Source organism: Silurus aristotelis (assembly GCF_946808225.1).
Source record: "Silurus aristotelis genome assembly, chromosome: 22".
In the NCBI taxonomy this organism is placed as follows: domain Eukaryota; kingdom Metazoa; phylum Chordata; class Actinopteri; order Siluriformes; family Siluridae; genus Silurus; species Silurus aristotelis.
The window spans coordinates 1,157,883-1,180,421 of record NC_139595.1 but is presented as its reverse complement, the minus strand read 5'-3'; the positions used below and the strand labels follow the sequence as shown (position 1 = coordinate 1,180,421).

Genomic DNA, 22,539 nt, shown 5'->3' with positions numbered 1-22,539 from the left:
TTATGTAAATAAAATGTAAACGCAAATATATATGTATATAATAAGTTTATCTATATATATATATCTAAAGCTGAAATACCACTGACTGACTCACTCACTCATCACGAAATCTCAAAAACCACTGAACGGATTGCAATGAAATTTGGAACATACCTTCCTCTTGGGTTTTAGGTGCTCACTAAGAAAGAGTTTTGAAAAATTCGCCCTGGATCGCGGCTAACTCGCGAAAAACCCGATTTCTCACGCATTGTAAACTCTTCGAGATAACATTACGGATCCTCATGAAACTTACTACATTGTTTCTTATTAGATGTTAGATGCACGATAAAAATTATTTTCAAAGTAGTTTGCCCTGTATCCGTACTACAAAGGGGGAGTACGTTATTTGTTGACGTTACGTTCTGATCTCTGATCATCCAGTCCTGCTCAGTGCTTACTGCTTATTGCCATATTGCTTAGCGTTCTGCCTTCCGTAGCGAAGCACCGGTACTTTCAGCTAGTTTATAATATAAAACGAATTATTTTTTTTTTACTATACAAGTGAGTGCCAAATCAAAAATTTAGGTTTAATGACATCCTAATTACACTGACGTCCGGTTCGTCTTTAAGGTCAGTGGGATTGAAATAAGAACATTTCTGATTCATTCACTGCCTGTGTGTGTGTGTGTGTGTGTGTGTGTGTGTGTTCACTCGGCAATGCAGAATACGGTCACACTTCATTAGTGGCCTCATTAGGCAGTTGACACTTCGTTTTGGCAACATGGTTGACTGATGGAATAAACGAGGCGATGGAGGATGCGCGTCACATGATCGAGACGACTTCTGCTATCGCTGTTGCTATAAATCCAGCGACGTTGTGGGACGGATTACGACGTTCGAGGATATTAACCACATATGGGAAAAGCTTTAAAAGTTACGCCTGTTTGGGGGCGTGGTCCTGCTGCAGAATAAATAGGAAAACCAAACGTTGTCACACTAAATACTGGTTTGATCTGGATTTCTGTTCTCTGACTTTCCATTCTGGTAATTAATGAAAAATAATGTTTTAACATTTAAATGTGTTCAAATTTTATATTAGTATTTTGTTTAGAATGAGTATACGCTGTATATTGTGTAAAGTATTTGTGTGTGTGTGTGTGTGTGTGTGTGTGTGTGTGTGTGTGTGTGTGTGTGTGTGAGGACTCGGTATATACGTTTGTAAGCACACACACACACACACACACACACACACACACACACACCCACACCTTTATCCCCGCTCTAACGCACAGACGTGTTAGTTCCCAGTGTAAGGCAAAAAAAGGAAAACCACCACACACACACACACACACACACACACAAACAAGGAAGCAAGAACACACAGCGTGTCCCGACGCCGCACACCCCGGCTCACACTCAGGTTACTCACATATTCCGTGGTGTCCTCAATGTTCCACTGAGCGAAGAAATCACACACACACACACACACACACACACACACACACGAGGGAAGGGAGGAGGAGAGGGAGAACGAGTGAATACAGTGCACTAGTGATGGAAGGAAAAAAAAAAGCATGGCTACTTTTCTGATGAAAAGTGAGAACTGATGATAAGAATGATGACATGCTGCAGATAGAGAGAGAGAGAGAGAGAGAGAGAGAGAGAGAGAGGGATTGTACATGTTATACACACTCAAAAGACATTTGATGACGTCTACCTTCCATACACACTTATTACTGTTTGTTTTTACTCTTCTGGGCCTATACACACTCTTTGCCAAAAGTATTGGGACACCCAACTTTCCAAATTGTCTTCGGATGCTGGAGCATGACATTTCTCCTTAATTCAAACTTGGAGACCCAAACCTCTTCCAGCAGGACACTACCCCTGTGCACAAATCCAGCTTCATGAAGATCTGATTTACATGTGTTTTACAAGTGTGTGGAAGATCTCCTATTGAACATGTTGAATGTGAACGCTAACTGCAAACCAGGCCTCCTCACCTTCTCACCTACATCAGTACCTGACTTTACTAACACCCTCATGTCTGAATGAATCTCCATGACATCTAGTGGAACATCTTCCCAGAAGAGTGGAGCTCATTATAAGAGTGAATGAAGACTAAATGGCTCAGGTGTCCACAAACTTTTGGCCAAAAAAATAAATTGTTTCGGATTATTTATTGATATAAAAATATTAAATATAGTATCCGCAATAGACAATACGGGGTGCCAATACTTTTGTGCGGCATGTCGAATTGGCTGCTGTGAGAGACCGTGCACCCACATGTATGTTTTACTGAGACGTGATCGTGTGCCTGCCGAGTGTGTACAGAGAAACAAGGGAAGATGGCATCAGGAACATAAACATCATGAAGAACCTCCATCACTTACCTAAGAACACAACAATACAATGAAGAAAACACACACACACACATACACACACACTCCTGCTGCACACACTCCTGCTTTTAAATCGCACAATGTACAGTAATGCATACGAAACACACTTTTTAACGACAACCTAATATTAGCCAATCAGAACACTTGTGTAAAAAGTTCTCATTGGTGGCGTCAAAGGTTCCATTTTACAAAAAGGTTCCTCTTTACACAAAAGGTTCGATTTCACAAAAAGGTTCCTCTTTACACAAAAGGTTCGATTTCACAAAAAGGTTCCTCTTTACACAAAAGGTTCGATTTCACAAAAAGGTTCCTCTTTACACAAAAGGTTCGATTTCACAAAAAGGTTCCTCTTTACACAAAAGGTTCCTTTTAACACAAAGGTTCTTTATACACAGGTTCCTCTTTACATAGATTTCCCTTCAGAATTGTAGGTTCCTCTTTAAAAAAGGGTTCGTCTTTAAAAAAAGGTTCCTTGTTACACAAAGATTTCACTTTAAAAAAGAGGTTCCACTTTACACAAATGCACTGCCTTGTTACCGTTTGGATTTTTGTAAAATTCTTAAACCGTATATATTTTTGTCGATGAATTTACAAAGCGTAAAAGTGTCTGTGGAATTTAAGACATTTAAAAAAAAAAAGGAAAACAAACAAACAAACAAACAAATAGCGCTCTATAGATTAGTCCAGAAAGATAAAGGCAGGACCAGGACAAAGTCTGTAGTACTAAAGGGGGCGGGGCTAAGAGTATGAGAGTGTGGTATTATAGGTTACATTAAAGAAAAGAGGAGGCGGGGCTAGGTAAATGTTCAAAAATAACAAAAGGGTAAGGGGCGGAGTTTAATGGATAAAAAGAAAGGGGATGGCTTTAAGAAGCTGAGGGGGCGGGGCTATGTGTTATGCTATAGATCTATAAAAATGAGAAGACAAGATACCAGAAATCTGAAGAGGTGGAGTCTAAGAGGGCGGGGTCTCAGAGATCACATGGAGCCAGGTAGATGGTACAGAAAATGATGGGGTGGGGCTTGTTAGACTAAAATAAAACAAGATCCTGAACAGATGCCTTCACATTCACATTTGATCAAGACACACACACACACACACACACACACACACACACACACACACACACACACACACACACACACACACACATTTTTTGTTCCGTGTTGAGGGAGAGTGAATCCTATGCAGCCTGAGAGCCGATCTTCTTAACACGAGCTCCTGCGGTGTCTCCCAGAGCATGAAATCCCATTTACCCCTACACACAGTCGGCCTGGTCTCTCTCACACACACACACACACACACACACACACACACACACACACACACAAACACACACACAAACACACACACAAACACACACACAAACACACACACAAACACACACACAAACACACACACAAACACACACACAAACACACACACAAACACACACACAAACACACACACACACACACAAACACACACACAAACACACACAAACACACACAAACACACACACACACACACACACACACACGAGCACACGTGAGCACACTCTGCTCTTCAGCTAAGATAAAGTGAAGCAAGCTGGGGAAAATAAATCTGCCTAAGCTCACTTCAGAGGCCAAACGTAATCCCTTAATCCCTATGCCCTATCTAGTGCACAATTAAAAAATGAATAAAAGGGTCATGAAGCCCTACATAGTGAATAGGTTATGGTTTGGTACGCGCCCAGTGACACCTAGTGTCCTACATGATCTATAAAATGTAAATGGGAAACGCTCACAGTGGCGATTTAGGACACGCCCACAATATGGTCATAATGTAAGCCCATAAAGGTTCTTATATAGTGAATAAAATGTTATTGAGACATTAGTGCACTGATAGTGATAAACCTACCTAATATAAATTAAAATAAAATAAATGTAAATAGGACACGCCCACAGCACAGTGACGTGATGCGACAGAGAGAGAGAGAGAGAGAGAGAGAGAGAGAGAGAGAGAGAGAGAGAGAGAGACAGCGGTTTGGGACACACCCACAGTTTACTTAATAGTGAGAATATCTGGTGTCCTACATATTGGTTAAAATCTAAAGGGTAAATGCCTGTAGTGAAATAATGAAAGTGAGATTTTAATAGGAAGTGTGGATTGGGACACAACCCACAGTGCAAGTAGTAATAAAGAGAAACTGAATAGTGAATAAGATTTAATTAGGACACACCCACAGTCATGCGGTGATCGTGGTGGACACTTGTAGCAATGTTTAGTCACATGTGTACGACACACACACACACACACACACACACACACACGGAGAGAGAGAGAGAGAGAGAGAGAGAGAGAGAGAGAGAGAGAGAGAGAGAGAGAGAGAGAGAGAGAGAGAGAGAGAGAGAGGGAGGGAGGGAGGGAGGGAGGGAGGGAGAGGGGGAGAAGGAGAGAGAAACATGGAGGTGGCGAGGGAGAGAGAGAGAGAGAGAGAGAGAGAGAGAGAGAGAGAGAGAGAGAGAGAGAGAGAGAGGGAGGGAGGGAGAGGGGGAGAAGGAAAGAGAAACATGGAGGTGGTGAGGGAGAGAGAGAGAGAGAGAGAGAGAGAGAGAGAGAGAGAGAGGGAGAGACTGAGAGAAGAAGAGAGAGGGAGAGAGACAGACAGAAGGAGAGAGAGAGAGAGAAAGAGAGAGAGAGACAGAGACAGACTGAGAGAGGGAGCGAGAGAGAGAGAGAGAGAGAGAGAGAGAGAGAGAGACTGAGAGACGGAGAGAGGGAGACAGAGAGAGAGGGAGAGAGAGAGAGAGAGAGAGAGAGAAAGAGAGAGAGAGGGAGAGACTGAGAGAAGGAGAGAGAGAGAGACAGAGAGGGAGAGAGACAGACAGAAGGAGAGAGAGAGAAAGAGACGGAGAGAGACTGAGAGAGGGAGCGAGAGAGAGAGAGAGAGAGAGAGAGAGAGAGAGAGAGAGAGAGAGAGAGAGAGAGAGAGAGACTGAGAGATGGAGAGAGGGAGACAGAGAGAGAGGGAGAGGTGGGCAGATCTCCTGCCTGTGTTCATTCGTCCAGTGGGTTAAATTTAGCACCGGAACCAGGGCACCGTGTGTGTGTGTGTGTGTGTGTGTGTGTGTGTGTGTGTGTGTGTGTGTGTGTGGGCTCTAGATCTGGCCTTGTTCAGAAAAAGAGCACACTTAACACACCCACACAAACAAATAACTACTACACGAGAAAGAGTGATACAAAAACAGACAGATAAAGAGAAAGAACGAGAAGCAGACAGACAGACAAAGGAAGACTGATAGACAACCAGACAGACAAGCTAAACACTATCTGCTGAAATCAAATAAATAAATATTAGCATTGTAGTGAACGTAGCACTAACACTAATCTGATCACTGATCATTAAAGCTGAACATTAATAAAGACTCGACACCACGTCCTTTTTTCACCAATCAGGAGGAAGAATTCGACAGCTGCTAATCTGACGGCATGAAACGCTATGCTAACGCGTCAGGGCTGACGAACCTATGAAGACGTGTGAGAATTTCCTGATCTCCTGCTTTGAAATATTTATGAAAATCCAAATCCCGCTGAAGGATTACTGTCTTCCTCTCCGCCTCAGCACATTCCCGCTCCTCCAGGCTGCCGTCGGGATCGGCGCTGGTTTTTTTAATGGCGCGTGACGCGGGTAAAATAGGTAAATAAATTAAAAGTATAAACAGTACCAGGGCAGTGCATAGGTGTAAACACGTCTAGGAAAAGACCACAGATGTTTTGTTTTAATAAAATAAATCAATACCCTGATATATACGGTGACGTCACATGGCGCCCCCTGCTGGTAAAACCCTAAAAGCATTATAGGTTAGCGAGAACGGACATCTTCTCCGTACCTGGGCTTCGGGAAGTGCGACGTCCACGATGTTCGGTTGCCCTCGTGGTTCTCCATTCTCCAGTCGAGAGTAAATCACCTGATACCCGCGGATCTGACCGTGCTGTTTTCCCGAGAGCGGCGGCTTCCACGTCACGCGGATAGACGTCGCGTTTAGAGCTTCAACCTCCAACTTACGAGGAGGAGCTCCAGGCACTGTGAGCAGAATATACGGGGGGGATTAATATCTAAAAACATTTTTATGTATATATATATACATACTTTTAAAATATTATACTGTATATTTATATTTTATATATAATTTTACTATTTTATTTAATACTACTATTATTAGTACTAATTATAATGTAGCTGTAGAGAGATATATACATAAAAAAAATGAAATAAAGTAAATACATGAATAATGAAGTAAAGTAAGTAGATGTTAAATGAGAAGAAAAACAGAAGAACAAAAAGGAGAGAAAAAAAAAAATGTAGTCTTTGAAATGAAATAGGTTTTAGGGAGCCAAGAATTCAAGGAGAACAATTTTTTGTAAAAGTTTGTACATTTAAAAAAAAAAATAATAATAATTCAATTCAATTAAAGAAATAAAAAAAAAAGAAATTAAATTAAATTATAAAAAAGTAAAAAAAAAAACTAAAAAAAGAATTAAATAATTAAAATTAAAAACATTTAATGCACAATTATCAAAACAAATATAATAACAAAAAAAAACCTATATAAATATATATATATTCTTCAAAAATAGTAGACACTTAAAAAAAAAAAAAAAATGCAACAAAAAAATAAATAAAATATTTCTAGTTAAAATAAGTGCAAGTTTCTTGTCTGAGGCGATTCTACGAGCAGCCCAGGGTCTCAGGTACTACAGCAAATTTTGTAGCTCAAGCTGAAGAATGGCAAAAAAAAGAAACAAACGTGTATTATGCATTTCTTTGATCCACTAGGCTATAAAAAGAGAAAAATTTTGCATGTATCTGAGAAGCGAAGCAGTCGAAAAAGGACAAAAATTAGCATGTGCCTCGGGGCAACAATACTAAAGAGAAATGTATTATTATGTTGCTCAGCATCAAAGTAGAGTATATGTTTTAAAGTTCCCTTAAGCGCTCACACACACACACACACACACACACACACACACACACACACACACACACACGCACACACGCGCACACACACACACACACACACGCGCACACACGCACACACGCACACACGCACACACACGCACGTTTCTCAAACAAACGAGTGTCACTAGGTTTCTTTCCCCTAAAGCCTTTCTTCCGTTCGCGCTTTGAAGTTGAAAGTTGCAGTATTTTTTTTTTTTATTGTCTTTTTTGCAGCATCTCAAAATGAAAAAAATAACAACCAAACATGAAAGCTGTGATATTTGTGTAAAAAATGTAATAAAGAATATTGCGATCACTAATATAAAAATAATCAACGATATAAACCTGAAAGGAATTCGCGGAGCCTTTCCGAAGAAATTAGCGTTACATTTGATTAGCGTGCGAGTTAGCTAGGATTCTTAACAAGCCGTTAGCATGTTCCCCGTCCCTCACATGTTCAGATGTTTACGTAACTACCCTCTTCAAAGCATCTTCTGTGAGAGATCACTTCCTCCACCACGTTCTGGAGGACTGTTCTGCTCCTCTGTGAGAACTTTTCCCCGACTATGAAGGATGTACCCCTGTGCTCCGAGCTCTTTACACAGGAATCTGATGATGCAGCTAAACTTTCCCGGTTCTAAAGGAAACTCATTTCAGCATTCCGAAGGGAAAAAGGGGAATTAAGGACAGTGAAGCGTGCGGGAGGGAAAAACGTGACGATAACTTGTTCATTACAGCAGCGAAACTTCAAATATTTTAATTATAGATGTCGGCGTCGTCGTGGGAAACAAGAGAACTCATTTATAACAAAATGAAAAAAAAAATGTAAAAGTAATTAAATGAGAAAAAAGACACGTGAAAAGAAAAAAAAAAGGTTCTGGACAGAGGGGTGACCTGATCTGCAGATGAAAAAGTGCTGAAATGATCAAAGAGTAGGAAAGGAAAGAGAAGAGAAGGAAAAGAAAAAGAAAGAAAAGGGCTGAAAAGGTAAAGAAGGGACAGGTGGAGAAGAAAAGAGAAGCAAAATGAAGAGAAAAGAAAAGAAAAGAAATGAATAGAAGAGAAGAGAAGAGAAGAGAAGGTTTATAGGAAAACAAAGGGATATGAGGAGGAAGCAAAAGGAAAAGAAAAGAAATGCAAAGAAATGGAAAGTGGAAAAAATGGAAGAAGGGAAAAAAGGAGGATGGGAAACAAAAGGGAAGAGGAAGAGAAGAGAAGGAAAATAAAACACTACACGTTTCATCAACCCTCATTCATGATTGAATATTGGATCCTCGATCCCACTCGGTCTCTCTGTCGCTCAAGTCCATGATCTCTGAAGGACGTAATCCATCGTCAGAGAAAATGGTGTCCTCAGTAACAGCAGGCTGAGAAACGAGCAACTCAGCAATTTCTTGAAAACCCATCATGGTCAGTTGGATATGAAGAGCAACCTGTGCTTACTGACCAACTACATAAGAAACATCAAGCTGAAGATCTGTGGACCAGGTGAACTCTGGTGGTGCAGCTCTCACAAGGGCTCGAAAACAGATGTTTAACCACCGAGCTCCTGAACCCGTTCTGGGTTTGAGGCCTTGGTTTGTAGTTTAGAGGTTTTGTTGCTTATGCAAACGATTGAAAGATTTTTGATTGGAAAATATTAGGAGGAACCGGAGAAAGCATTAGTGTGGTTAGAGGATGACGAGATCAAAGGCAGGAAGTCAAGAAGAAAGGATGAAAAACGTCATTTTTCCAGCGACCACCACCGAGAGTTAAGATGGAAAGAGGAAGTGGAACAGGAAGTAGAGTTCATATCTTCCAGCAAGAAGTTTGGAACCCCCGTATTGGGACATACCATCCTCGTTGGTTCTGATGCGTACCGGTGCGCTCTCAGGCCCGGGCCCTACGTCAGTGTGAGCCCTGACCCGCACCACGTACTCCGTCCACTTGCCCAAACCCTCCAGAACCACACTGGTGGCGTCGGCTCCGATATCCGTCACTGCGTGTCGCTCGGTGTCCTCACCGCTCACCGCCTGGTAGCTCACAGTGTAACGGACGATCGCGCCGTGCCTGCTGGCGGCAGGAGGAGGCACCCAACTCACCTTAATGCTGGTGGAGCTCAGACTGAGCACCTGAACGTCCTGAGGTGGGGCTGAGGGTGCTGAGGGGAGTCAAGCGAAATTATAAAACAAACTTAGGTCAAATAAGGAAGAAGGTTCGATACGTTTAGGCTGAGAGGAAAGCCAGATTCTAAGAAGCTGAAGGTGGTGGGTTTAGATCTCGGGACTGCCGTAAGCTTGACAGAAGATCCTGTGCTCGGATTACACGCATTTTGTTCATGTTTACGCTTTTCAGTCGCATTCTAATACTCAACAGCGTCGGGAGTTTAGTGAAAAAAATGTCATGAACACACTTCCTATAGTTGTGACCTAATCTTCATGTTCCTCAGAGTGATGGAGTTCACAGAAGCTTAGTTAGAAATCAAAGTTAAGAGAAACCTAACAACGGATCTGTGCTGAATATTGAGATTTGGTGAACGTCCAAATGCTGATCCTGATCAACTGTTTGGCCCAAAAGTTTTGGGACACCTGATTTTTTTTTTAACCAGATGTGGTTCCTCTTTGGAGGCAGAAGCACAAAATTTTCCCTTCACTGACACAAAGTGCACAAAGTCAGGTCCATGATGTTCCTCCTCACCTCACCTACATCAGTACCTGACTTAACTAACTGGCTGAAGTCACAAATCTCAGCAACATCCTGTGGATCATCTTTCCAGAAGAGTGGAGATTATTATAACAGCAAATGGGGACTACAGATGGAAAAAGATGTTCAAAAAGCACATGCTGTCTGGTGTCCACAAACTTTTGCCCAAACAGGGTAGGTTGCTAAATTGAGATCTGAGAGATTGAGATATTCAGCGTACACATTTCTCCACGCGATGGCTATAAGTCAGCCGAATTATAAACCTGATCTGATTTCACGCCTGGAGAGCGAAGTCTCAGCTTTAATCTGGTTTTCGTCGCATCTTCTTCAAGCCGAGTTTCTCCGGAATGTGAATATTCCGACGTGTTCTAATGAGTACAAACGAGGCTTATTGAGGAAGTAGGCGGCGGTTTCAAAGACGCTGCAGTGAGACTGATATCATGAGACAGCAATCTGTCTGTCTTTGGCTTACTTTCCTCTTGTGTGCGTGTGTGTGTGTGTGTGTGTGTGTGTGTGTGTGTGTGTGTGTGTGCTTTGCCACTCGCATGTTTGAACGTCGGCCCTTTGGCTCCGAGACAGCGTCTTTTTGTGTTTGTCAAGGTTCCAAGTGTCAAATCGTGAGGCTGCTTCGGGGACAAATATGTGTGTGTGTGTGTGTGTGTGTGTGTGTGTGTGTGTGTGTGTGTGTGTGTGTGTGTGTGTGTGTATGTGTGTGTGGGCTGGCAGGGTATCTCCACTCCTTTTAGGCAGTCCCTAAGAAAGGCCAAATTTTATTAAATCAGTGCCAAATGTTGCTCAGGTGAATCTGGCTGACGTTCCACAGCTTAGAGGTACAAACGAAAAACACACAAAACAAAATACAAACAATAATACCTAATTAATACCAATAAAAAATTAACCGACATAAATTATGAGCATCACAACTGAACATCGACATCCACAGTGTAATCTTTAAGGTAAATAAAAACATGTACGTGCACTTCTTTACATAAATTAATCAAAATATGAAAAAAAAAAAAAAAAAAGAACAACACAATAATAATAATCAAAAAAAAAAAAAAAAAGGGATTGTAAGGTTTTTGTTGACAACCAGAGCCCAGGAGGAAAATAAGGCCACTGTCAGGGTTGCCATATTGGGCATTTTCCTTCCATAGTTACCACAGAGCTGAATTTATACCAGTATAATGTAATTTTTTTATTTTCATTCTTTCTTCCAGTTCGGGTTAAAAAATAAATTCTTGTGTGTATTTAATACATAAAGAGTTTGGATTATGAGAATATCTTTTAATAAAAAAAGTATTTTTTTTTACTTTTTAATAATAAATACTGGATCCTGATGCGTCACAAGGTCTTGTATAATTTCCGTTGCTATAGAAACTGTTCATTCATGGGGTATACGAGGTTTTAAATATAATTCATACTAATAAAAAAAAAAAAAAAAAAACCCACAATCGTGGTTTAGTTGACAGGAACCGAACACTCGGAGCGTAAACGTCGTGAACGAGGCGTTTCTATAGCGACGTAAATGAATAATCCAATCAGAATCCGTGATATATGATTGTATTCCTTATAATTAGACAACGATTGTGATTTATTTTTCTTTTATTAGCATGAACGCTGTCAGTAAAACCTACAGAAGGACTTGGCTAACTCTGACGCTACTATCTGTCCATCTATCATCCCTCTCTCGCTTTCTCACTCGTCTTCATGTCAGCGTGCTGGAGAAGCTCCACAGCTGCTGCGCAGGTGTTTACAGAGCAGGACGACTTTTCTGACAGACGATCGGAACGAGGGGTTTATTTTAGCGCCGAACGAAGAGCGAGAGAGCGGAGACTGAGAGAGAATGTTTTTATGGTCTGAGTACAAACTGGTCCATAGAAAAAATAAATACATTTTAAAATAATAATAATAATAATAATAATAATAATAATAATAATTGTCCAGTGGACATTCAAGAACATTTCAGATAAATGTTAATCCACCAATAAATTAACAAACAAATAAATAAAATTGTTGCCATTTAATAATCCCCATAAAAACATATTGCGATGATCTTCTCGAGAGAAACGTTCCTATAACTTTCCTATAACGTTCCTATTACTTCAAATCCACGCTAACACCAGTTTATTACCTGCCCTTCAGTAGTGCCATTTTCACCCGATCCCTTCTCCCGATATTCTAATACACAGTGTGAATGCTAAACAACTCGATTTGCATTGACTCCGCCCTAAACGTTTGCTCGTTAATATGTTCGCTGTATTTGTGTCGATTCTGTAAAATAAAGTTTTTTTTCGCACATGTTGTAGTAATGACTTTGCATATCGTATCCCTGACCTTCGTATCCACCGTATAATCCCACCGTTTCCTCCTCCGTTTTGGTCGTTAACGTCCCGAGCTCTTTCTGGAATCTCGGATACCCGTTTCAACCCGATCCGACCTTCAACGTACCTTCTGCCCTTGTCTACAGACAAAGGAATTCCCTCTGCTCCAGAATGCAGGAAAATGAACAACAGGGGCAGGAGAGGAAATGAAGGGAAAACCGTTCCCTGTCCCTGAACAGCAGGGTGATTTCTTTCTTTCCTACCTTTTCGATTTCTGTTTTTTTTTTTTTTCTAGGTTAGTGCATGATAGAACAGGAGAGAGAGGAGCTGAGCACTCACTGGACTGAGCGGTCCTGGCTTCGATGGGCTTGGTGAAGACCCCCAGGCCCATTTCAGAGCGAGCGGCAAGGGAGAACTTGTACAGAGTGTCTGGCTTCAGGCCCTCCACGGTGTATGACCCAGTCGGGATGAAGGTGACACGAATCTGCAAAAAAAAAAAAAAAACAGGAAACAAACTCGTTTTTTCACCTTTATTCACTTTTCAAAGACATCCGTATCTCGCCATCTTGGACCGGTGACCGAACAACCTTCAGTTTTTTTCTCTCTTTTTTTTCTCTTTTTTGTCAGTAAAAGCAGAATCTCTGAGGAGACACACCAAACACAGGCGAGACCAAAAAAACTCCATGTGCTGGAAATATACCTCCCTCAAATAAAATAAAATCTAAATAATAATAATAATAATAATAATAATAATGGCAAAATAAACCTCAACAAAATGTCAAATAAATAATTAATTCAATAAAAAAAAATTTATGCATCATAGTATAGATTTTATTAGTCATTTATATAATAATTAATAATCACTTCTCTTTTCTTTTTTTTTTTTTTTTTTTAAGTTTTTTAAGTTGTTTTTCTTTAAATGTCTATTTATTTAAAAAATCAGAAATATCAGAAATATGAAAAATAAATCGGTGGAAAAGTGTGAAATGAGGGTTATTGCATCATAAAATATTGCAGCCAATCAGGTTCACGTATGCAAAAATGACCATGTCACATCACCACCACTCGGACAGGAGTAAACTAATTTGCATTTTCATACAATATGTAGATTATGTAATAAAAGTGATGAGAGTTTTTGCAAAATGTAACAGCCAATCAGAATCGTGTATGCAAATGAAAACCATGCACTGTAGCACAGATTCGCTTTGAGAAGGATTTTTTTTCCCAAAAATTGTTCATATTGATTTAATCTGGATATTTTAAAAAATAAATTACAAAAATAAACAACTTACCAGGTTTATTTATGCAAATGCAAGACATGTAGCCTACATCAAATGGGGGCTGAGGTTATTTTATTATTTTTAAAAATCACACCCTGCAGTCCACAGCCACGTTTTTATCTACAACCAAAACACGAACGATCAGAGTGTTCCACAAGACGTCTGCTCTCAACACGAATGTTTGTTTGTTTAACCCACGTCTCCTCTACAAATCACATGTGAATTTTTTGCCAAGACTTGAATCTGCAGCTTTTTAAAGCCAAACAACAATCTGCAGAACAACTCACAACAACTCCTTAGACCCTGAAGCTCGACTTTGCACGTTTTAATAACGTCCTGCTTCACGACAGAGACACAGAAAAACAACGTGAAGTCTTGTGAAAGCGTACCTTGTTGTCTGATCCGTCCTCCCAGTAATGCAGCTCGTACAAAGTGATCGCCTCCTGAACGGGCAAAATCCACTTCAGCGTAATCCCATTGTCGGGTTCGGCTTCGGCTTCAAATCCAGAAGGCTGTGCTGGGACTGGAAAGAGCGTGGAGAAGAAACGATGTTCATAAAGATATCAGTAAACGTCAATAAACTTCATTATGACTTTTCCATGCTCCAGGCCGCGTTACACCAAATCAGTTCCCCGAAGTCCAACTTTCACATCTTCTGCTTTAAGTCAAGTGGACCTCAACTATTGTACAACCTGTTACTCCTCAAACCCATGTTCACGTCAGAACTTCACTATGAAGCCTGAAATATTATAATGGCAGCCATCTTGGAAAACAGAAATCATGCTCCCATTATGAAGTTTAAAACTAGCTTTTTATTTTTTTAAGCAACTATAAGATGATTTTTAAAACGCCCTGGAAAAATAACTTCATCCGAGAGAGACTTCCATTTTGATCAATCTTGAGGCTTATGGAAGCAAAACCACCACCAGCAATGACGTAAATGCAATTCGTTCCTGTGCTCAAGTTCACCACACGCCGAACGATCCTCACTGCTCCTGTTCCTGTTCCTCAGTCTATAAAAAGCAACTGTCTGAGATGTGACAAAGAACAACGTGGAAGAAAGACCTCAGTGAGCTTCAACAAGTGCACTATTTACTAAACAACAAACTGAAAACGGAAAAACTTTGTGTTTTAATTGTCAGAAGTTTAGATGTTTCTTTTTCTTGATTTTTGATATGATTGCGATACCGGCTCTGATCCGAACCCACCTCCTTGTTGCGTTTTGACCTGCAGGATGTCAGATGGAGGTCCGTCTCCTACAGAAGTGAAGCCCAGGACACGGAGACTGTACGTGATGTTGGTGGTTAATCCGGAGATCGTGGTCAGACGGCTGTCGTCTGTGTTGTGTTTCTGCCAGGCGCTGAGCTGCGTGTCCGGATCGGTCGTGTAATAGATGCGATATCCGCGGATCTGCCCGTTGGGTTCCTCCGGAGGTTCCCACTGCACCAGCATGGTGCTGGAGCTCAGCATTCGCGCCTGAACCTGCAGCGGAGGAGACGACGGCGCCTGTTCGCTGGTGCGAGCTTCGACAGATTCGCTCGGAGGACCGCGGCCGATGTTGTTCACCGCCATGACGCGGAACTCGTACTCCGAGTACGGACTCAACCCGCCGATGCTGTAGCGTGTCGTAGCTACGCCGTCGACTTCCTGGTAGCTGCTGTCTGAGGCTTTGGAACGGTACTGGATCATGTAGTAGGAGACCGGTTCCGGGTTCCCGGAGTCCCACGTCAGGGTGATGCTGGTGGCCGTGGTCTCAGTTACAGTCAGAGACACAGGGGGTTTGGGGAGAGCTGAGGAGATGGAGAGGAGATGAAAAAAAATTTAACCCTTCGCTACCCAGGGTTTAGTAATTATGGCAGCAAGGCAATTATGCAAATTATTAGATAATTAAATAATTAGGGCAAATTATGGCAACAAGTTAATACACTAACAAGATTCTTCAGGTCGCAGCCATATTTTGTCCTGTAAAGTTAACATCGTAAATACGCATCATCGTCTCACGGTAACCGTCACTTACATTGCCTGTGGGTGAAACCCTGCCTGACCGCTGAAAGCCGCTCTGAATCGATGTTATTGACTTCCAGAGACAGAACTACAGCGGAAAATAAAGAAATATGGCTGAGCTGGAATGGAACTGTGTATTTGTGAGAGACAGAGCGAGGCGGGAGAAGTAAAAAGGGCAGGTGAGCGAGTCAGGAACACTCATCCTCATGTCATTAAGACTCGTGGCCTGCCTGGAGATAAACGCCTGTGACACTCTCGGAGCCGCTATTGATCGTCGAGACGCAAAGTGCGATCGATATCGTTAGCGGCTGCTAACGCGAGGCCCGGTGTCTGCTGGGACTGAAACACATGCACACTCTGAACGCTCGCTGTGGGCAAATACGAGCTCGGAATCATTTAAAGGGCAAAGAGCCTGCTGTTCTCTCTGGCGAACTTCCCAAAGTCCCTAAAGCTCATGAATGGTCGAGAATCGGACGGTGGATCTGACAGGACTGGTTAAGTAACGATCACATCAGACGTGTTTTGAAGTGGAGCCAAAACAAAAACGAGGCCTGGTGAAGATAATGTTGAAGGGTTTCTCCACATTTTTCATTTTAAATGAAACTTCAGTCTATGCAGACTTCCTAAAGATTATTAAGACCATATTTAACATCTGAATTAATGATTTTAAATTACAGCTAGAACATGTGTTAGGTTACAATCTCGGATGTTTTCCATGTGTTTTAGTCGTCCAGGCGTTTTCAGGAGGAAAAACCGTTTTCAAATGAATCCAGAATCGCCTGGAAAACCGAATAGACCAATATTATGGAAACACAAATATTTTTCAATATTTAGCATTCTTTCCCCCAAATCTAATCCAGACCTGGAAATCACTCAAATCAAATTCCAGACTTTTTCATACTTTTCCAAAACGCGTAGGAACCCCAATGCAGGCAACATTCCGTGTGCCATATGAAGTGAAGTTTATCATCATTTTAGATCTTTTAAAGTCAACAGAGCTAGAAATAAACTGATACGACAAACTAATTCTGTTTCTCAGTCCATCTGTCCGTGTCTTTAGCCAGACTGTCGCGGGGTTACAGACTTCCTCGTTATAGAATGGTGTCTTTTGGTAAACATTTCAGAAAATTCTACCATTTGAACTAAAGATACTATCAGACAAAAAGCCCTATTATACTGCACCCAGGCAACATAACTACCACGTTCCCCTGGTTCAGGAATGTCGACTTGTTCTAACTGAAGGTCGTTAAGGAGTAAAAGACATTGACGTTACCTTTGACTGTAATTTGCGCCATGGCATCGATCATTCCCAGAGACGACATGGCCACGCAGGTGTAGTTCGCCGACTTGCGGATGTTGGTAAGTTCCAGGACGTTGCGGCCTATGGGCATTTCGTCTTCTTTGGTGAGCTCCGTTTCTCCACTCATCCACTTGACATAGGGCATCGGGGCTCCGACAGCAACACACGTGAGATTAGCGCTGCCCCCTGGCATCACCTCCTGATCGCTGGGTGGGATGGAGAAACGAGGAGGAACCCGTCGCACTGGAACCCAAAAACCAACAGAAGAAAAAGTGAGACGTTTTACAATTTTAAAGGAGGACGGATGCGAGAGAGGAAACCACATACGATGTGGTATCAAAATGTTTCGAGGCTAGTTTTGTAACACGCCAACAGATGGCAGCACAAGGCTGCACACACGGTCATTGGGAGCACCGACCTTCATAAGTCAGGGTGCCAAAAGTCACGGTCCTGTGTACATCAACTGGTGCTGTTCTGACCACGAGTTACCACGTCTGCTGCTCTGACCACGTGATCATCCTGTCACCGAGCTCCTCCTCAAACGTGAAACAACACGAACTCACTTCCGTTCCCACCCTACTCGCTAGATTTGACTCCTGCGGACTTCGCCCTCTTCCCGAAGAAGAAGATCCGGCTCGCCGATTTGACACCATTATGGACATCCAGCGCAAAAACGCTAAAGATGCTCGACGTGCTTTGAAAAGACGACTTCCAGGGCACGTTCCAGAAGAACGCTGGGGGCGCTGTTTTGCTGTGCGAGGGGACGGCGTAAGTAATTTTTTGCAAAACAGCTCGTTTCCAAACCTTTTAATACCAACTCATAGCTTTACCAAGTAACTCTAAGCTAGACTCGAGCAAAAGATTTGTTTATTAGCTAAACCTTCTCAGCTTCAACCTTAACAACAGTAATGCCACTGTATACTCATCACCCAATACATGACCTTTAACCCTGTTGGACTGTCTTTAGGGCTGTAAGGTTCAGCTAGCTTGCTAGGAATTGGGTTAAGCTCTTTCAGGATGCCTGATTCAACAGTTGTTTGTACATACGTTACGTCCATAATTTCATGCTCGGGCTTGGCAGATAAAAACAGCACTGAACCTCAACAGGAGGATTAGTGGAAAAGATGGTGGAAACCTTTCAGGTAGATCAGATAAAACATGATATCTTGCTAATAACTTTAACATAATCGAATATGTTTTATTTCCCTTCGCCTAATCCGATCCGCAGGCTTTTTTAAGGCTTCTTTCCGATAACAGGGTGTCGATAGCTGGAGATGGTCGGCGTACGCTGCGGTTCGAGGCTATCAGGATCTCAGCGCTGGAAGAAAAGCAACTGGGACTCGTATTGTTCACTGAGGCTTTTTTTTCCTTCTCTTTGTGCAGCTCTGATATGCAGATAAGCTGACATTATAAAGGGGTTCCCATGGAGATGAAAAAAAGAGGCCTGTTGACGTTGTGTGGAGACCGAAGAGAATAAGAACGAGAGAATAAGAGACAAAGAGAGAAAGAGAGGGAGGGAGGGAAGAATGAAGTATCGGCACGAAGGCTGATCCGTATACATTCAGGAAGAAAAGATGGCCTGGGATAAACACGCTCGCTCAGGCTTTCAGAATGAAGGAGAAATCTAGGCCGAATAAAACGGCGAGATGAAGGTTAAAGACAAACCCCTTTTTTAACACAATACAAAAAAGTGCTATTGTGTTTCTATTCGTTTACTTTCCCTGTGTTCCCTCTGTTCCCTCTGCATGCACCTAGATTTCTATCTTTTCGCTTTATGTTTCAAAAGTAGCCTTCGCTTAATTATTTTCTTTGAAGTACGAACCTGAGCGAGTGCTCCACCTCAGGAGCTCGTCGGGTTACTGCACCTCTCAGGTCACCGCAGAGAAAGACGCTAATTGTTTTTTTTTTTTTGTTTTTTTTACCAAATCCAGTGAAAATGTATTTTCAAATATTTCTGAATTTGGCCCGACAGTCAGAGCGGTTGTGCTCGTTATCCAACCCGCCCCCGGCTCATTACGAGATCGACTTCCTAAAAAACTGTCTTCTTGCCGCCTTTTTGTTTCAACAACAAACAATGGTTACAGAGATATTTGTACGTGAATGATCGAGGTCCAGGAAACAGAGCCTTCATTAAAAAGAAACACTTTCTCTTCAATGAACCCTCTGAATGTCAGCGAGTTCACGTATTACGGCGTAACGAGAGCGTAACGACAGCGTGCACGTGAGTGTTAGCAAGCAGAGGACAGGAACTGAGGAACACCGGTGGAACAGATGAAGCAAAGGTTGCAATCTAAAATAACATAAAAAAAAAAACAAAAACAATAAAACGCTAGATGTAAAGAACATAGAGCAAACTACAGGACGTGAGCATGCATTACAGATGCTACAGGCAGGGGGCAGCAGGTGAGGAACTGTAATGAACATGTGGAGAGGAAGAAATGGAGGAAGATCTAAAGTCGAATATGAGCTGAGGAGAAATCAGATTCAGGTTTTATCACTGAAGACACAAGTTCCATGAGGATGATGAAGATGATGAGGATGATTCTTCTTCATAAGTTGTTTTGAAGGACCTGAACTTGGACACAGCGCTTTTTTTCCCCACTGGGTTCCAAACATCATTTCATGCACAATGACATTTTTTTTCTTTTTCCATATTTCTTTCTGTATTTTTTCCTTTTTTTCTCCAACATTCTTTATTTTTTCTCACACTAACATTTTAACATTTCTTTCTTCGTTTCTTTTTTTGCTTGTTTCTTTCTATTTTTTTTTTTTTTCATTATTACTTCCCCTTATTGTTTCTTCTTGATTCTTTCCATTCTTTTTTTTTTTTTTTTAGAGAAAAAGCTAGGAAGAAAAAAGAGATTCGAGAATATAGTCTTTTCTTTCTTTCTTTCTTTCTTTCTTTCTTTCTTTCTTTCTACTTTTTAAAGTTTTTGGCTTCTTTTCTTTAACATTATTTTTTGTTTCTCTTTCCGTCATTTTAACCTTTCTTTCTTTTGTAAGGTTTTTTTTTCTTTCTTTCCTGTTTTTTTTTCTAATCTTTAAATGTAATCTTTCTTTTTGATTGTTTCCATTTTATACTCTTTCATTCTAGAAAATGCTACAAAGAAAATTTAAGTTTTTTATACTTCTGTTCTTTATTTCATCCCTGTTTTTAGATTTCCTTTTTGAAACCAGGTCCAGATCGAGAGGAAGTGTTTCTGCTTCATGGTTCTTGTAGGTGTTCCAGAGGAAGTGATGGAATGATTGTAGATGAAACTCTGGATGTGATGGATGTCTGAGTGAGTTACTCCACTTTAGCTTCATGTCTCTTTCCATTAAACGAGTGTTAAAGCTGTAAGAGATCTTCTCTTCCTTACTGAAGTCTACTGAAACTGCTTCACTCCATCCTGCTCCAATTAAGAAAAAAAGAAAAGAAAAGTAGAAGACAGAAAGAGGAGGCGGCTCGGGTTCATGCTCTTCTTCAGAATAAAATCAAAATGTTTACCATGTGACACGCAGGACAGCTATAAATATTACACGCTGAAACAAGTAACTTTGGGGAGAGAAAAAAAAGAAGGGAAAAGGAAGAAAGAGTGAAAAGTGAAAGACAAACCTTCACGCTGATCTGAGACGGACGAGTGTGTATGAGAAGATGGAGGAGTGAAAATGGAGACAAAAACACAGAGTGAAAGACATTTGTGTGAACAGACAGAAATCAGAGCATCAAAAAACACAAAAAACAACAACAAGAGAGTGTTAGTGTGTCAACAACAACAAACAACAACAACAACAACAACGACAAAAACTACACATCCTGAAGAGCTCACACTTCTCACCTTCTTACCACTCCTCCTTTCTTCTCTGTTTGTCCTTTCTTTCATTCTTTCTTTCTTTCTTTCTTTCTTTCTCGGTCTCTCTCTCTTACTTTCTTTCTTTAACCATTTTCCTGGTCATTTCTTTTTGGCTTTTGTCAAATGTATTATTTATTTAAAAGCATTTATTTTTTTCTATCTATCTGATCAATTTTCTGTCCAGTCATGCTTCTTTCTTTTTTGTTTCTTTGCATAATTCTATTTCTTTCTTTTTTACTTTTCTGTCTAGTCTTCTTTTTTGTTTGTTTGGTTGGTTAATTCTTTCTTTCTTGCTCCAATTTTTTTTACTTTCTATTACAATTTTTCTACTTTGTTTCTCAAATTTCAATGAGATAATAAGAGATGATGAGGATGAGAGACAAGAAACAGACAATACAGACAACTATAATGATGATGACAGTGTGTGTGTGTGTGTGTGTGTGTGTGTGTGTGTGTGTGAGTGTGTGTGAGTGAAAGAGAGACCAACCTTCTCGTAGCTCTGAGAGGTGAGTTTATGAGCAGATGGACAGATGGAGGTTAAATGGACAGACGAAGACAAAGGGTAAGAAACAGAGTGAGAAAGAACGAGTGAATCAACACATACAATAGAAACATTAACACACACACACACACACACACACACACACACACACACACACACACACACACGCACCCTAAATCATACAAACACACACACACACACACACACCTTAAAACACACACACACACACACACACACACACACACACACACACACACACACCTTGAAACAAACGCACACACACACACACACACACACACACACACACCTTGAAACAAACGCACACACACACACACACACACACACACACACACACACCTTGAAACAAACACACACACACATACACACCCTAAACACATTTATGCAACATTTCTTTGCAGGAGTTTCCAGAGTCAGAGCTTGCTTGCTTGCTTTCTTTCTTTCTTACTTTCTTTGATTTCTGACCATATCCACCTTCTTCCTTTCTTTCTTGCCTCCCTCCTTCTTTCCTTTTCAAATGCTCTCTCTCTCTCTCTCTCTCTCTCTCTCTCTCTCTTCAACTACTTTCAGCATGTTTTCTTTTTAATATTTTAACACTGAAACATTTTTTTTTCATTAGATACCTCACACAGGAGGCCTCACACACACACACACACACACACACACACACACACACACACACACACACACACACACACACACACACACACACACACACACACACACACACACACACACTGCACTGTATTTAAACATGTTTACACACAGCTTTCCTACACAAAGGCCACAGTGATGGAGTAGCAGATGACCGATAATGACAGCTCTGAAAGAGAGACGAACACAAACACACACACACACACACATATGCAAACACACGCACACACAAGCACACACACATACTGTATACACTTATAAACACATACAATCACATATTTACACATACTGAATACACACACATACACAAACACACACCAATACACACACACCTACACACGCATGTACACAAACACACCTACACGCACGCAAACTCATATACACAAACAGATATAATGTATATACACACACACACACACACATTCTAAGAGTAAAATTGTGTGTTAATTTTTTTTAGTTGTTTTTTCTGAGTTTTTTGGGCTTTTTGATCCCGTAATAACTTGTTTGTGTTTCTGTTCACTTCAGAGTTATTGATGTGTTTATTACAGTGTGTGTGTGTGTGTGTGCGTGCGTGTGTGTGTTTGCGTCTCTCTTTCAGAGC

The 22,539-nt window shown here is 41.1% G+C and overlaps 1 protein-coding gene and 1 long non-coding RNA gene across 6 annotated transcripts in view; both read right to left on the bottom strand.

Moving 5' to 3' along the window:
• ptprfb (protein tyrosine phosphatase receptor type Fb) overlaps positions 1-22,539 on the bottom strand; it is a 116,234-nt gene that overhangs the window by 32,726 nt on the left and 60,969 nt on the right. For 3 of the 5 annotated variants that reach the window (XM_083524968.1, XM_083524966.1, XM_083524967.1), the window contains exons 7-13: positions 16,905-17,174; positions 14,836-15,417; positions 14,017-14,150; positions 12,687-12,831; positions 9,179-9,484; positions 6,236-6,429; positions 1,409-1,435 (exon numbers count right to left, since the gene is read on the bottom strand). In XM_083524968.1, coding sequence (XP_083381094.1) covers positions 1,409-1,435; positions 6,236-6,429; positions 9,179-9,484; positions 12,687-12,831; positions 14,017-14,150; positions 14,836-15,417; positions 16,905-17,174 — 1,658 coding nt within the window. The remainder of the gene's footprint in view (positions 1-1,408; positions 1,436-6,235; positions 6,430-9,178; positions 9,485-12,686; positions 12,832-14,016; positions 14,151-14,835; positions 15,418-16,904; positions 17,175-22,539) is intronic. The other 2 variants (XM_083524970.1, XM_083524969.1) reach the window with 1 other exon arrangement.
• Positions 1,558-2,999, bottom strand: LOC310717356. Its single transcript, XR_014530800.1, has 2 exons — positions 2,874-2,999; positions 1,558-2,818 (listed from the first exon to the last, which is right to left on the bottom strand). It is a non-coding gene; the product is annotated as an uncharacterized lncRNA (long non-coding RNA).